This window comes from Callorhinus ursinus, unplaced genomic scaffold, assembly GCF_003265705.2.
Source record: "Callorhinus ursinus isolate GAN/ISIS: 27379988/994484 unplaced genomic scaffold, GSC_fseal_2.0 scaffold61, whole genome shotgun sequence".
Taxonomy (NCBI): domain Eukaryota; kingdom Metazoa; phylum Chordata; class Mammalia; order Carnivora; family Otariidae; genus Callorhinus; species Callorhinus ursinus.
In genome coordinates, this window is record NW_027397123.1 from 1,677,761 (window position 1) to 1,692,715 (window position 14,955).

At 53.5% G+C, this 14,955-nt stretch overlaps 1 protein-coding gene across 1 annotated transcript; it reads left to right on the forward strand.

Moving 5' to 3' along the window:
- The first annotated feature begins 259 nt into the window (after positions 1 to 259).
- PPP1R14A (protein phosphatase 1 regulatory inhibitor subunit 14A) lies at positions 260 to 4,485 on the forward strand. The gene is made up of 4 exons (XM_025854361.2): positions 260 to 664; positions 2,750 to 2,830; positions 3,382 to 3,414; positions 4,267 to 4,485. Exons 1-4 carry the CDS (start codon positions 464 to 466, stop codon positions 4,393 to 4,395), a joined length of 444 nt encoding a protein of 147 aa, XP_025710146.1. The 5' UTR covers positions 260 to 463; the 3' UTR covers positions 4,396 to 4,485.
- The last annotated feature ends 10,470 nt before the right edge of the window (positions 4,486 to 14,955 follow it).

Here is a 14,955-nt window from a genome sequence, read left to right on the forward strand (position 1 = left end):
CGAAAGGCTGCATGGATGAGTGAATAAATGAAAAGAATGAATAAATGTTGTACTGTGAGTTCTCTGGCTGGATCTTCCCTTGTAGAGAAAGGCGGCACGGGGGCTCCTGCACTGTCCCTTGCAGCCACCAGGGGGCGCAGGCAGGCCCGGTCCCCAAGAGCCTGTCCCGGGACCCCGCCCCCCGGGTTCCAGGTCCCGGGAGCCCCAGCCGCCCGGCCCCGGCCTGGGACTCCCGGACCGCGCGCACACCTGGACTGGGCACGGCTGCGGGCTTTACGCGGTGCAGCGACCAGTCCCTGAGCTGCCGGCGGGGAAACTGAGGCCCGGGCGACCGGGGCGGAGCTGGCCCCGGGGAGAGCCCGAGCCTCCGCCCCCGGCCGGCCCCGCCCCGGCCCGTAAGAGGCCCCCCAGGCGCCGGGCGAAGCCGCACAGCGCGGCGCTGGGGGCCGGGGCCAGGACCGCGATGGCAGCTCAGCGTCTGGGCAAGCGGGTGCTGAGCAAGCTGCAGTCTCCGTCGCGGGCTCGCGGCCCGGGGGGCAGCCCCCGGGGGCTGCAGAAACGACACGCGCGTGTCACCGTCAAGTACGACCGGCGGGAGCTGCAGCGGCGGCTAGACGTGGAGAAGTGGATCGACGGGCGCTTGGAGGAGCTGTACCGCGGCAGGGTGAGGCAGGGAGGGGTACGGGGGCGAAAGGGGGTAGGGATCTCGGAGCGACAGACCCCGGGCCCGGACACCCTACGCCCTTGGGGGTCTCTGGTTGCTTGTGCTGGCCTCGGTCACACAAGAGAGCGCACGCCCCGGGACCAGGCATGCATGGCGCTTGCTGTCTTCTCTCTACGGCTCTCTGCTTGTGGACCCAGAAACACACTTGGGTCTCCAGAGATGGTTGTGCATAGTGGTTGAGCATATGGGGGGTGGGCGAGGAGGCAAAGTTGGGGAGCCAGAGCGGCCATATCTGGAGAGAGGTTGGGGGAGGGGGATGTCTTAAAGCCAAACTTAGATAGGAGACCCAGAGACGCCCAGCAAAGAAAGCAACAGCATTCACAGACGTGCACAGCGACAAGTTAGCGCCCCTGACAGACTCTCGGGGACACAGGCTGTGGTCCCCTATAGATCAGCACCCACAGACACAATAGCACAGGCCACAGCCCAACGCAGACACCCCGCACAGCTACATCCACACAAAAGGACTCCAGTTACAGCCGCTCAGAGACCTGCAATGGAGCAGTGTGCACAGCGATCGAGCTACCCCTCCCCTGGGACCCGGAATGTTTCGAGTAACAGCCATCGGTTGCCTCCTAAAAGCAAAAGCAAGAACCACATGCAAACAGTGACAGGTGCTACAGCCGCTCACAGACGGAAAACGGCAGAAATTACAGCTGCATGCAGACAGAAAACCGCGTGCTGTAGGTACACACAGGACGGGAGCGACAGCCTCCAATGGGACGCACAGGCTACAGACACACATTTCACACCTTCCTCTTGAGTCTCCGCTTGAAGTCACACTGCACCACACACGAAACACAATCCCAGGGACGTGGTGGTTGTGTCGGCGGACAGACAGCATGCACAGCTCGAAGGTGACACAAGGCATGGCCCCTCACGGCCACACAAGGTCCCACTGTTGTCAGGCGCACAGGGAAGCTCCTATAGGTAGACAGAGTAACCCGGGGGCCATCCGTAGGTGGCATCCTCTAAGGTCACCCTCCGATGGTGGGCATTACAGTGGCTGTGACACACGACAGTGAGACAAACACAGCTAAACCAGAGCCACACGCCTCACAGTCATGGGACCATAGCCACCCCCCCCGCCCCCGTGCAGTCCACGCCCATGACACCCCATACCTCTGCACACTCATGCCGGCCCTGGCCCCTTGGCCTCGGCCTCTGGCTCACACACAGCCTCGCGCAGGCGTGTGACCCACCTACAGACTATCCAGGCCTTTGCTGACCCCCCCCTTCTCCGCACACAAACCCGCACACAAACCCGGGACCACCTAGCCCTGAGGCCCACAGTGAAGTCAGAAGGGCTTTGGGTGGGGGAGGAAAAAAGTCTGTAGCCTCAGGGACCTCTTGCTTTGACAGCTGGATTCAGTCCCCCACAGGGCTAGTGAGCCAGCTTGCGTTTGGCTTTTTGCCCCAACAGGCTATCTGAGGAATCCCCCTCTGGGTCGCTCAAAGTTGGGCTCCGCGGCTCATCCCACCCACCCACTCTGGGGGCCGTTGGTGGTCATCTCTCTGGACTGACCAGGGTGCACTCTTGGCCCTGGCGGCTGGCCTCAGCCCTACCCTCCCTTCCGGTCCTCTTAGGCAAGGGGCCTCCCCCAGCCGGCTCTGGCCAGCCTGCGCCCCTCCCCCACACCTAGTGCTTAGACTTTTCCTTGAAAGGGCAGAGCCAGCCCCTCTCCTGAATCCCAGAATCTGACATTCCAATACTCGACCAGGCCTGTTGCCCTCTTGGGAACTGGGGCCAAGGAGAGAGACCTGTGCCAGCCCCAGGGCTCTCGGGGCTCTGGGGCCGCCCGGCATCTGAGCTGGTACAGGCCCCTGGGCCTCTGTCAACCCATCTGTCACCCCTCCCCCCAACACCCAGATGTCGCGCCTTGGCGGTGCTGTCCCTGACTGCCACATTGTTGCTCCAGAACCTGCCAGCTGGGCCCTGGGGCCGGTGGGGCTTCTCCAGAGGCCTGGACAAAGGCGAGGGAGGGACGGGCATGCGACCCTGACCACCCCTCCCTCCCGCCTTAGGAGGCAGACATGCCTGATGAGGTCAACATTGACGAATTGTTGGAATTAGAGAGCGAAGACGACAGAAGCCGGAAAATCCAGGTAGGTGAAAGGGAGAGCTGCCCTCCCCCACCTAGCACCTTCCTGAAAATCCCAACAATAGTCCACATGTTTACTGAGCACTTACTATGTGCCGGGCACTGTTTCAGTTGCTTTCCACTTAACTCATTTAATCCTCACAAATCCTGTGAAGGGTGTATGGTCTCCATCTTCCAGATGAGGAAAATGATTTAATCACTGGCCCCGGGTCACAGCTCAGAAGGAGCAGAGCTGGGAGTGAAAGCCAGGCAGGCTGGTGTCCTTGCTGTTAGGAAACACTGTGTGACCTTCCGGCCCTCTCTGGACTCTAATCCTGGTGCAGAGTTTCTTGACTCACACCCCCCCCCCCCCCCCCCCCCCCCCCCCCCCCGTTGCTCTATAAGACCCTCGGGCCATGTTCTTCCCTGGCAACCAGATGGGAAGTCCACCCTGGAGCCTGATTTCCTTTTGTCTTGTTGCCTTGGGGCTTTGTTGGGAAAGAGACGGGGTTGGAGGGGCCGCGGGGATGGTTATTTACTCTTTTCTTTTTTGGGGGGGGCCGGGGGGGCGTTTAGGGACTCCTGAAGTCGTGCAGGAACCCCACAGAGGTGAGTGTCCCCTCCCTGCTCTGGGCCCCTGCATCCTGGTGGAGAAGGGGGTCCCTGGGGAGGAGGGAAGATGCTGCCTGGCCCAGGGGCGGCAGAGGGAGCTCTGGGGAGCCCTCTGAGTCTCTCAGCCCTTTCCTCGGCTCCAGTGGTGTCTTTGTCTTCCTCACCCCGCTTGCCTCTCCCCATCTGCCGCTGGGGCCTGTGATCTCCTCCCCACGGAGACACTCCCCATCTGTGTCCGGCTTCTGCTGGTGCCTCTGCCGCCCTCTCCTTTGGGCGGCCAGTCCTGGGGCTCAGCCTCACCCCTCCACTCGGTCCCCTCCAGCTGCTTCTGCCGCCCTGGGATTCCCTTCCCCACCTCCCCCCCCCCCATCCCTCCAGGCCCCGAGCGGCCCAACCCCTCCCACTTCCTTCCCTGCTTTAAAAGGGAAAAATATGTTTCTCCAGCTCTGGGCTGCCCGAGGGACAAACGTCATTGTGTGTCTGCCCCTGGAGCTAAGGCCTCTGTCCCTGGGGACCTTCCTGTGATCCCTTGGCCTGAGAAATACCTTGATGTCTCTATGGCTGTCTCTTTCTCTGTCCTTTTGTCTCTCCCTGTCTCTCCCTCTGCATCTCTGCGTCTCTGTCTTGGTCCCAGTTTCTGGTTCTCTGTCTCCCTGTCTGTCTCTCTGTTTCCTTCGCTCTGTCTCTCTCCCGGTCTTTAGCTGAACCCCCCCCCCTTTCCCCAGCTCTGCCTTTCGATCCCCCTCCCCAACTACCTCCAGGCCCTCTCACTGTCCGGGAGGGGAGGCGGAGCAAGTAGGGGCAGCCGCGCCCCTTCCCGTGTTCTCAGGACCCCTGCCCCGTCCTCAGGACTTCGTTCAGGAGCTGCTGGGGAAGCTACGAGGCCTCCGCAAGCAGCCCGGCGCCCACCCGCCAAGCCCCTCCGGGGACCGCAGCCTGAGCCCCCTCCAGGGCCCAGCCCGGACCGCGCCGCCCTGACCTTCTTGTCTCCGTGGTCCCCTCTCTTCTCCCCGACCCTCCACACCACCCTGGCTTGTTTGTAAGTTGTATGTAATGGTTCTGTAACAACATGGTGTGCCTGTTTTTCCTCTCCCTGATTACCGTGGGTTTCCCTGAGCTCCCCCCACACACCTCCGTCGGTCCTGCTGCGTCCCCCCCGGTCCTGGCACCCGCAGCCGGCCCGACAGATGGAGAATCGTTCGCCAGCCAGAGAGCATGAGAACAGGCCCTGCTGACCTTGCCCCCCCTCCCCTTCCAGAACTCGGCTTGTCCTCACTTCCCCCTCAGCCTTGGCCCAGTGCAAGCCAGCAGGGCCCCAGTGGTTGTCATTCAGGGCTCCTGTGGGAATGATGGCCTGTGGTCCTTGTACCACGGGAGATGCACAAAACCAAATGTGCCCAATATCACTACCACACATTGTGAACAAACCAGGAGGGCTTCCTGAAGAAAGTGACATTGAGGCAAGGCTTTGAAGGATGCATAGGAGTTTATATGAAATGGGTACCCATATCTGAACCTTGTGAGTAGAGGGATTGACATTGAGGCTAAGGCAGGGAAGATACCAGATATCGGTGGAGCCATCCACCCATCAGCGTCGGCAAGTCCCCCAGAGCTGGATCAGGGAGGCCGCTGGGCTGGGCGCTAGGGAGGCCTGAAGGGCATCAGAAGTGGGTGGCAGCTATTTACCCCAAACTGTGGAAGTATTTCAGTATTTTTTTTAAAAGATTTTATTTACCTGACAGCACAAGTAGACAGAGCAGTGGGCAGAGGGAGAGGGAGAAGCAGGCTCCCCGTTGAGCAGAGAGCCTGATGCAGGGGGGTGGGGGACTTGACCCCAAGACCTTGAGATCATGACCTGAGCCAAAGGCAGATGCTTAACCGACTGAGCCACCCAGGCGCCCCAGGATTTCAGTATTTTATCAGCAGGTCTAGTTGTAGCAGCGGTCCTGCCTATGTATGGCCAGGAGATTGGGTGGGGGGCAGAGCTAGGGCATTCCCCCCCGGCAACCAGGACAAAGCACTTATCACATCATCCCTCTACTGACTGACGTGGAGCCCTGGCCTCATCCGTACCCTGTGCCACCCAGCAGCCCGGCCAGGATCAGGCACCCATCGCAGGGGGTCTGAGCTCCAGTCCGGCAGGAAGGGAAGATACCACCGAAGGAGAGGAGGAATGCAGAAACCCCTTGCCTGTCCAGCCCTGCGGATGGCTTTGTTCTCCCCGTGCATGCAGACCTCAGGCTTCCAGGGTCCCCTTCCCTCCACCCAGACGTACAGAGAGCAAATGTGTGGAGGATGGACATAGCCCTCCCGGCCTCCAATCACCTGCGCGCATCTCCCAGAACATCCTCCTGGGCCTAGGGACCTCAGACTTCCCTCTCACAGAACCTGTTTTTGGTTCCTCATTCTGTGGAGGTGACTGTGTGCTCAAAACCCAGGTCCTAAAGTCCTGGGTATGCCGTGTGTTGAGCTTCTCAGTTTCCTCATCTGGAAAATGGGGACTCCACAAATAAGGAAACTGAGGCCCAGTTTAGTGCTATCACTTACCCAAAGTCACACACCTGGGAAGTGGCACTGGGCTTCAATCCCAGGCATATGATTCCGGAGCCCAGCTACTGAACTCCTACACTACAGTGCTCCTGTAAACCGTAGCGGTGATTGCTATATGTTAGTGTCAGGAAGGCCGGGTGGGGGGGCGGCAGCGGCGGTGGGTGGTAACTAATTCATACTAAAATGTTAGTGACTGCTCACACTGCTGAGATAGCTTATCCAAAAGGCCATACAAGTTGACTGAGAACAACGCTACAACAAAAACATTGGGAAGCAGCGTACCATAGTGGGTAAGAGCCTGGACTCTGGGGTTCTTGCCTGGATTCAAATGCCATCGGTCTCCCTTCCTGGTTGTGTCGTCTTGAACACATCCCTTAACCTTCCTATGCCTCCGTTTCCACATCTGTGAAATGAAGAGGATTAGAACAGTATCTACCCCCCGCGTTGTCGTGAGGTTTTAAATGTACAGATCAGGGCCCCTGGGTGGCTCAGTCGTTAAGCGTCTGCCTTTGGCTCAGGTCATGGTCCCGGGGTCCTGGGATCAAGGCCCACATCTGGCTCGCTGCTCAGCGGGGAGCCTGCTTCTCCCTCTCCCTCTGCTCGTGCTCTCCCTCTCTGTCTCAAATAAATAGAATCTTAAAATTTTTTTTTAAATAATAAATGTACAGATCATAGACTAGTGCCAGGCACGTAATAAGCATCGTTATCAACCTTATCATCCTAGGGAGGAGCTAGACCATTAGCTCCTCCAGCCATCATCCCTGGCCAGCAAAGATGTGCCTTGGGAACACTGATTTTCGGGCCCTCTGATGTGGCAAAGCTCCAAAGGACACAGTGTACCCGACCTGCCAGCCTTGCATTGTGGCCCCCCACTTGCCTGGTCACCAGGCTCCTTGCCTCCCAGGGTCTGTGCTATTTCCCACTCCACAGCCACAAGGCATCTTTCCCTCACTCTTACTTCGTCTACATCCACTCTGTTCCCTCTTCTTCCTTCCTCCAATTCATCATTTTAAAACATGAATTTCTTGGTATTGTTCTAGGGTTTTTTTCTTTGAGATTTTATTTATTTGAGAGAGAGAGAGCACAAGCAGGGGGAGCTGCAGAGGGAGAGGGAGAAGCAGGCTCCCCACTGAGCAGGGAGCCCAACGTGGGGCTTGATCCCCGGACGACCCTGGGATCGTTCCCTGAGCTGAAGGCAGACGCTTAACTCACTGAACCACTCAGGTGCGGGAGAGAGAACATCTTAAGCAGACTCTGCCCTGAGTGCAGAGCCCAGTGGGGGGCTCATCCCAGACCCCGTGATCACCACCTGAGCCAAAACCAAGAGCCCGACTCCCAACCGACCGTGCGGCCCAGGCGCCCCAGCCCTGATACAATGTTAGTTTATTTTATTGTCTATCCACACTCCCCGACTTTCGGCATATTATCTCCTTTCTTGCCTTGAGCATGGCTCCGCTAACATCCAGAACAGCGCCTGGGGCACACTAGGTGCTTGGCCCAAACAATGCCCCCTGGTGGCCACATTCTCTCCACCCACAGTAGGTCTCCTCCTACCTAAGTGAGGCCTCAGCGCCCCCTCGTGGCTATATGAGTTGGTTTTAAACTGCACCCCAGAGGTTAGTTACGCCGGAGGCGGGAGGGTTGTCAGCGGGATTTTAATTAAAGAGCAGGCTCCAGAGGCATCTGCTGTAAGGCACTCATCCATCTCTGATCAACACTAAGGGCTTTGCTAATTAGGATGATAAATATTTGAAATGGCCTTTCATCAATGATGTGACTGGTATTCACAATTGAGGCAGGAGGGCTCTTAGCAAAGAGATTATCATGGTTGATAGAAGATCAACCTACACAAATCAATATCATCTCAGTAACACTGTAATAACCAACTAAAACATAACTTTAGGGGTGCCTGGCTGGCTTAGTCGGTAGAGCGTGCAAATCTTGACCTCAGCGAGTTCGAGCCCCATATTGGGCATAGAGATTACTTTTAAAAAGATTAAAATAATTAAAAAATTAAAATAAACTAAAACGTAAAATGTCAAAGGATACAGAAGGTAATCTGAAAAAAACGAAACCATGCATGTCCTTGGATAGGGTATCTTAATATTATCTACATGTCAGGTCTCGAAATTAGCCAATAAATTTAAAGCAATCTTAATAAAAATTCCAGATTTTTTTGAAGTACTTGATAAACCAATTCTAAAATTTATATGGAGGAATAAAGGTATACAAATAGCTAAGTCAACATAAAAAAGGAAAGGGGGGTCTTGCTTTACCAAATATTAAGACAAACTGCAAAGCCATAGTTCTAAAAATAGTGTGTTGCAAGAACAGATGAATATACCAAAGGAACAGAACAGACTCACAGGCAGACCCAGGCCTGTATAGGGACATAAAATGATAGAGGTGGCACTTCCATTCGGTGGGAAAGGATGGATTGTTCACTGAGACTTTAGGAAAACTGACTCACTATGTGGAGAAAAAAAAAAAAGAATCCTTACCTCACACCGCATACAAAGATAGACTCCAGACGAAGTAAAGACCTAAATGTAAAGAATAAAACTATGAAATTAATGGGGGTGGCAGGCTGGCTCAGTCAGTGGAGCGTGCAACTCTTGATCTTAGGGTTGTGAGTTTGAGCCCCACATTGGGTGTAGAGATTACTTAAAAAAAAAAAAAAAAGCATTTTCCCACAGTTCTAAAGGTTGGGAAATCTGAGATCAGGATGCCAGCTTGGCTGGGTTCTGGGAAGGACTCTCTCCCTAGCTTGCAGATAGCTGTCTTCCTGCTGTGTTCTCACCGTCAGAAAGAAAGAGAACAAGCTCTCTGGTGTCTCTTCTAAAGAGGACCCTAGTTCCATCATACCTCATCTGATCCGAATTACCTCCCAAAGCCCCATCTCCAAGCACCATCACACTGGGGCTTAGGGCTTCAACATAAGAATTTTGGTGGGGGAGACACAAACATTCTGTTCATAACAGTGACTTCTTTTTTTTTTTTTTAAGATTTTATTTATTTATTTGAGAGAGAGCGTGTGCTTAAGCATGAGCGGGGGGGGGGGGGCAGAGGGAGATGGAGGAGCGCAGGAGGGATTCCTGACGTGGGACTGGATCCCAGGATCATGACCTGAGCAGAAGGCAGACGCTTAACCAACTGAGCCACCCAGGTGCCCCAGAACAGTTACTTCAGAGGCTAGGTCAGAAAAAGCTTTAACTGGGTTCTCTCAGTATGCTTGTTACTGCAAGCCAGCTGCCATGTTGTGAGGAAGCCACACGGAGACATGGAGGGGTTTTGTGTTCTAGACAGCCGGGAAAGAACAAAAAAAACAAAAAAACCCTAACATATGTGTGAAGAAGCCTGGAGAGGGAGCAGGACCCTAGCCCTAGATGCCTTCTGGCTGCAAGGCATGAGAGACCCCCATGAGAAGTGCTCAGCTGAGCCCCGTTGCTCCCAGAACCATGAGACATAAATGTAATAAATGATGGCTGTTTTCTGCCACTGAATTTAGCGGAGTTGGTTATACAGCCAGTGATCACAGGAACAGTGACCTACGGCTGGGGGTGGGGGGCGGGTGCAGCCCTGCGGGAAGGACTTCTGAAACAAAACTTCAAGACTGTAACCCATAAGGTGAAAGAATTCGATGAATTTGATCATGTCAAAATTAAGAGTTTCTGTCCAAAGAAGAGCCTCATAGATGAAGCCTCATAGCTGTTTAATGGGCAGAATGAGGGAAGATATTTACAACATCTACAACTGATGAGTGATTACAATTCAGAAACTACAGGGAATTCTTTTGCAAATCAACACCAGAAGACAACACCCCTTACACTGATCTCGATGAGCACTGAGTAAGGTACAGAATTGTTGAATCACTGGATTGTACCCTGAAACTACTAAAACATTGTATGGTAAATATACAGGAATTAAAATTAAAAACTTAATATGGGGGCACCTGGGTGGCTCAGTTGGTTAAGCATCTGTCTTTGGCTCAGGTCATGATCTCCGGGGCCTGGGATCGAGCCCCATGTCAGGCTCCTTGCTCAGCGGGGAATCCAGGAATCCCTTTGTCCCTCTCCCCCTCCTCCCTGCTCTTGCTCTCTCTCTCTTTCTCAAATAAATAAATAAAATCTTAAAAAAAAAAAAAAACCCTCTAGGGACGCCTGGGTGGCTCAGTTGGTTGAGCGACTGCCTTCGGCTCAGGTCATGATCCCAGGGTCCTGGGATCGAGTCCCGCATCGGGCTCCCTGCTCAGCGGGGAGTCTGCTTCTCCCTCTGACCCTCCCCCCTCTCATGTACTCTCTCTCTCTCTCTCATTCTCGTTCTCTCAAATAAATAAATAAATCTTTATTTTTTTTTTAAGATTTTATTTATTTATTTGACAGAGAGACAGCGAGAGCAGGAACACAAGCAGGGGAAGTGGGAGAGGGAGAAGCAGGCTTCCTGCAGAGCAAGGAGCCCGATGTGGGACTCGATCCCAGGACCCTGAGATCATGACCTGAGCCGAAGGCAGACGCTTAACGACTGAGCCACCCAGGCGCCCAATAAATAAATCTTAAAAAAAAAACAAAACCCCTCTAAATTTAAAAAAGGGATTAAGAGTACACTTATCTAAATAAGTACTGAGAAATGTATAGAATTGTTGAATCATTATACTGTATACTTGAAACTAATATAACACTGTATGTTTTTATACTTGAATTAAAAAAAAGTTCACACCAAAAACAAAACAAAACAATAACATCCCTGGTAGGAAAATATGCAAGGGATTATCAATAGCAATCCAAAAGAAGCAAATTAAAACAACAATGAGAGGGGCACCTGGCTGGCTCAGTCGGTCGAGTGGTGTTGTGAGTTTGAGCCCCATGTTGGGGGGTAGAGATTACTTAAAAATAAAAATCTTAAAAAAATAAAAATAAAACAACAGTGAGCTATCAGTTAACACCTATTGATCAGGTCAAAGTTAGAAAGCTGGATGATACCAAGTGTTGGCCAGAGAAGCAGTGGTATTGACCAACAGAACGGACCAGTAAGCATGGATGAAGTACGTGGTAACGCATGGTAAGTGAACTGGATAAACTGGGTAGCCTAGGGCTGGGGAAATAGGGCCCCCCATACACTGTGGGTGGGAGTGGATCAGGGTCCAGGCTTCTGGGGAGTAATCCATTCATTCAGTCACAGATATTTCTGAGCAACTGCTTTATGTCTGGCACTGTTCCAGGTGCCCCGTAATATCAGGAGCTTACATTCTGGGGCGCCTGGGTGGCTCAGTTGTTAAGCGTCTGCCTTCGGTTCGGGTTGTTATCTCGGGGTCCTGGGATCGAGCCCCACATCGGGCTCCCTGCTCCACAGGGAGTCTGCTTCTCCCTCTCCCACTCCCCCTTCTTGTGTTTCCTCTCTCGCTGTGTGTCTCTCTCTCAAATAAATAAAAACAAAAGATTTTATTTATTTATTTGAGAGAGAGAGCACACATGAGAGGGGGGGAGGGTCAGAGGGAGAAGCAGACTCCCTGCGGAGCAGGGAGCCAGATGCAGGACTCGATCCCGAGACTCAAGGATCATGACCCGAGCCGAAGGCAGTCGCTCAACCAACTGAGCCACCCAGGCGCCCTAAATAAAATCTTAAAAAAAAAAAAAAAAAAGGAACTTACATTCTAACGGGGCATAACAGGCAATAAACAATATCATAAATAAGTGAATTATATATTAGAAGGTGATAAGAATTATGGGGAAGTTTTTTTCTGATTCTTTTTAAAGATTTTTATTTTTAAGTAATCTCCACACCCAGCATGGGACTCGAACTCACAACCCCAAGATCAAGAGTCCCATGCTCTACTGACTGAGCCAGCCAGGCGGCCCCAAGAATTATGGGAAAAATTAAAGAGAAAAAAAATTAAACGTAGCAAAGAGACTGGAAGTGCTAGGAAGGGGGAAGATTGCCATTTTCAATAGGGTACTGTGGTAGCCAGAAAAATGGCCGCCAAAATGTCGAGTCCTAATCTCCAGAACCTGGGACTATGTTACCTTACATGGCAGAAGGGACTTCGCAGATGTGATTAAGTTAAGGGTCTTGAGATGGGGAAGATTATCTGGGATTCTCCTGGGGTGCCCAATGTAATTACAAGGGTCTTTATAAGAGAGAAGCAGGGCTCCTGGGTGGCTCCATCGGTTGAGCCTCTGCCTTCGGCTCAGGACATGATCTCAGGGTCCTGGGATCCAGCCCCCAGTGGGGCTCCCTGCTCATGGAGCAAGGAACCTGCTTCTCCCTCTCCGTCTGCCCCTGCTTGTGCTCTCTGAAATGAAAGAGTAAAATCTTTTTTTTTTTTTAAAGATTTTATTTATTTATTTGACAGAGAGAGACACAGCGAGAGAGGGAACACAAGCAGGGGGAGTGGGAGAGGGAGAAGCAGGCTTCCCACTGAGCAGGGAGCCCGATGCGGGGTTCAACCCCAGGACCCTGGGATCATGACCTGAGCCGAAGGCAGGCGCTTAACGACTGAGCCACCCAGGCGCCCCGAGTAAAATCTTTTTTAAAATTTAAAAAAAAGAGAGAGAGAGAGAGAAGCAGAGGGAAATTTGACACACACACACACACACACACAGAAGAGAAAGTGATGTGAAGACAAGCAGGGAAAGATTTGAAGATACGGGCCTTGAAGGTTGGAGAGCTGGCGGTCACAAGCCCAGGAAAGCCGTCAGCCACGAGGGCCTGGGAGAGGCGTAGACAGAATGCTCTCCTAGTACCACCAGAAGGAGGGGGACCCTGTCTGCACCTTGATTTCACACCAGTGATACCGATTTCAGACTTCTGGCCCCAAGAACTGTAGGAGAAGACATTTCTCTCATTTTAAGTCACCAAGTTTGTAGTCATTTGTCACAGCGGCCATGGTTCTGCCGCTTCCCATCCCCTCCTCACCCCAGCTCTGCCCCCTCCTCCGACTGGAGCTACTGCAGACTCCTCCCTGGTCTTTGTGCTCCCACCCCCCAAAATTTGGCCCACCTGTGCAACCGTGGGGATCTTTCTACAGCAGCATTAGATCGTGCTTGGAACGCACATTGGCTTCCTTCCCTTGGGTTTTAAGGCCCTACCTGACATGGTCTGACCTTGTCCTGAGTCTCAGGATTGTTGTGAGGGTCACATGACTATGCCCTGGCAGGGGGAAGAGTGCTCAGTGACCAGGATTCCCCCCGTAGCCAGCCCGTCAGGGCAGCACACAGGGTGCTTGGGGGTTAGCACAGCCAAGTTCAAGTCCAGGCTTTGGGGTTTATTTGTGATCTCCCACCAGAGACCACCCCTTGGGGGGGGAGGGGCTGGAACCATGCCCATCCCACTAGGCTGTTAGATTAGATAGGTAAAACCTTCAGCCCAGGTGAGGCGCACGGTAGGTATTCAGCCACAGGAATTTATGATGTAAGGATCACATTTATCGCGTGCTAAAAGTGCCAGGCACTGTTCTAAGTGCTTCACATGGACCCACAGGATCCTCCCCACACACCTGGGAAGCTGGAACTAGTACTCCTATTTTGCTGATGGGAAAACTAAAGTTTCAGAAAGATGGAGGAGGTTCCTGCAGAGCCACAGGGGAACACAGGACATTGGCCCACAGAGCCCACGCCCTCCACTCTTGGCTCCGTGGCTTATGACGTGCCCACCTCACTCCGGTGCTTGACAACCTTCCCTTCGACTATATTTTGTTTCTTCTTTCTGTGTTTGTCCTCAAACACTAGCCCAGTAGTTCTCATGCCTTGAAGTCATTAGAAAGATGTGGGGGCTTGCTAAGGATAGATTCTGGGGTCTGTTTTCAGAGACCCTGAATCCCTAGGACTGGGGCATTGGGGGGGATGGGCAGGGATGGCATTTTCACAGAAGACCTGGGTGGATCCTGACCCAGGGAAGTCAGTAAGCTCCCCCTCAGAGTAGCACAGGGAGGAAAAGTGAGGTTAGCTTCTCAGTCAGACCGGGGTTCAAATCCTAGCTCTCCTTGCCTGCTGGGTGGGGGCTCTTGCCGAGGGTGTTGTCCCTCTGAGCCTAAGTTGCCTGACCTCACCTCCCCTGTACTTCAATATCCCCATCTGGTCGGGAGACTTAGGAAGGTCATGTCTGAACATCCCAAGGGAGGCTTAGGGGAGGGTTGTCTATTCTTTTTTTTTTTTTTTAAAAATTTTTTATTTATTTGTGAGAGAGAGAGAGAGATAGAGAGCACGAGAGGGAAGAGGGTCCGAGGGAGAAGCAGGCTCCCCGCTGAGCAGGGAGCCCGACGCGGGACTCGATCCCGGGACTCCAGGACCATGACCTGAGCCGAAGGCAGTCGCTTAACCAACTGAGCCACCCAGGCGCCCCATGGGCTGTCTATTCTGAAGATGAGTGGGGAAGAGAGGGATATGGGGTGGGAGGTTAGCAATGGTGTCTCCCTCAGAGGCCCAGGCGAAGCCCTCCGGGGTCTGGAACAGAGGGTGTCCTAGCGATTCCACAGGAACTTTTGGGGTGGGGTGTCAGACACCAGTGACCAGGTGCTGGGCAGGGTCGGAGGCCCAGGGTGGGTGGACCAGTGTCTCCCCTAGTGGCCCCACTGCGGGAGTAGGGTATCTGTCCTAGGTCTGAGGCTTCAGAACAGCCTGTGTGGACAAAGACTGGGGCCACAGTGCCCTCTGCTGGCCAGATCCTCGGGCTCCAGGATTAGGAGAAGTGACCAAAGGCTGGGACTTCCATGGTCCGTGTTCCCAACACTTGGGTGACATCTTGGGGCCCCAAGATGTCAGAACAGACAATTGCTCCGTGTCTTGAGAGGGCAAGGGGTAAGGACTCGAAAGGATTCCCCTGGAATCCGCTCCAAAAAGCCCCTCCCTGACCCACAGCCTGTGTCGGGAGCTTCCTCTGGGCTCCCACAGCCCCTGTGCTTCCCTATCCCAGCCTTGACCCCTCTGCTTGTGCTTCCTCCACTCTTGGCTGTCATCGTGTGGGGATGGGTCTGTTATCCCACCGGGCTGTGAG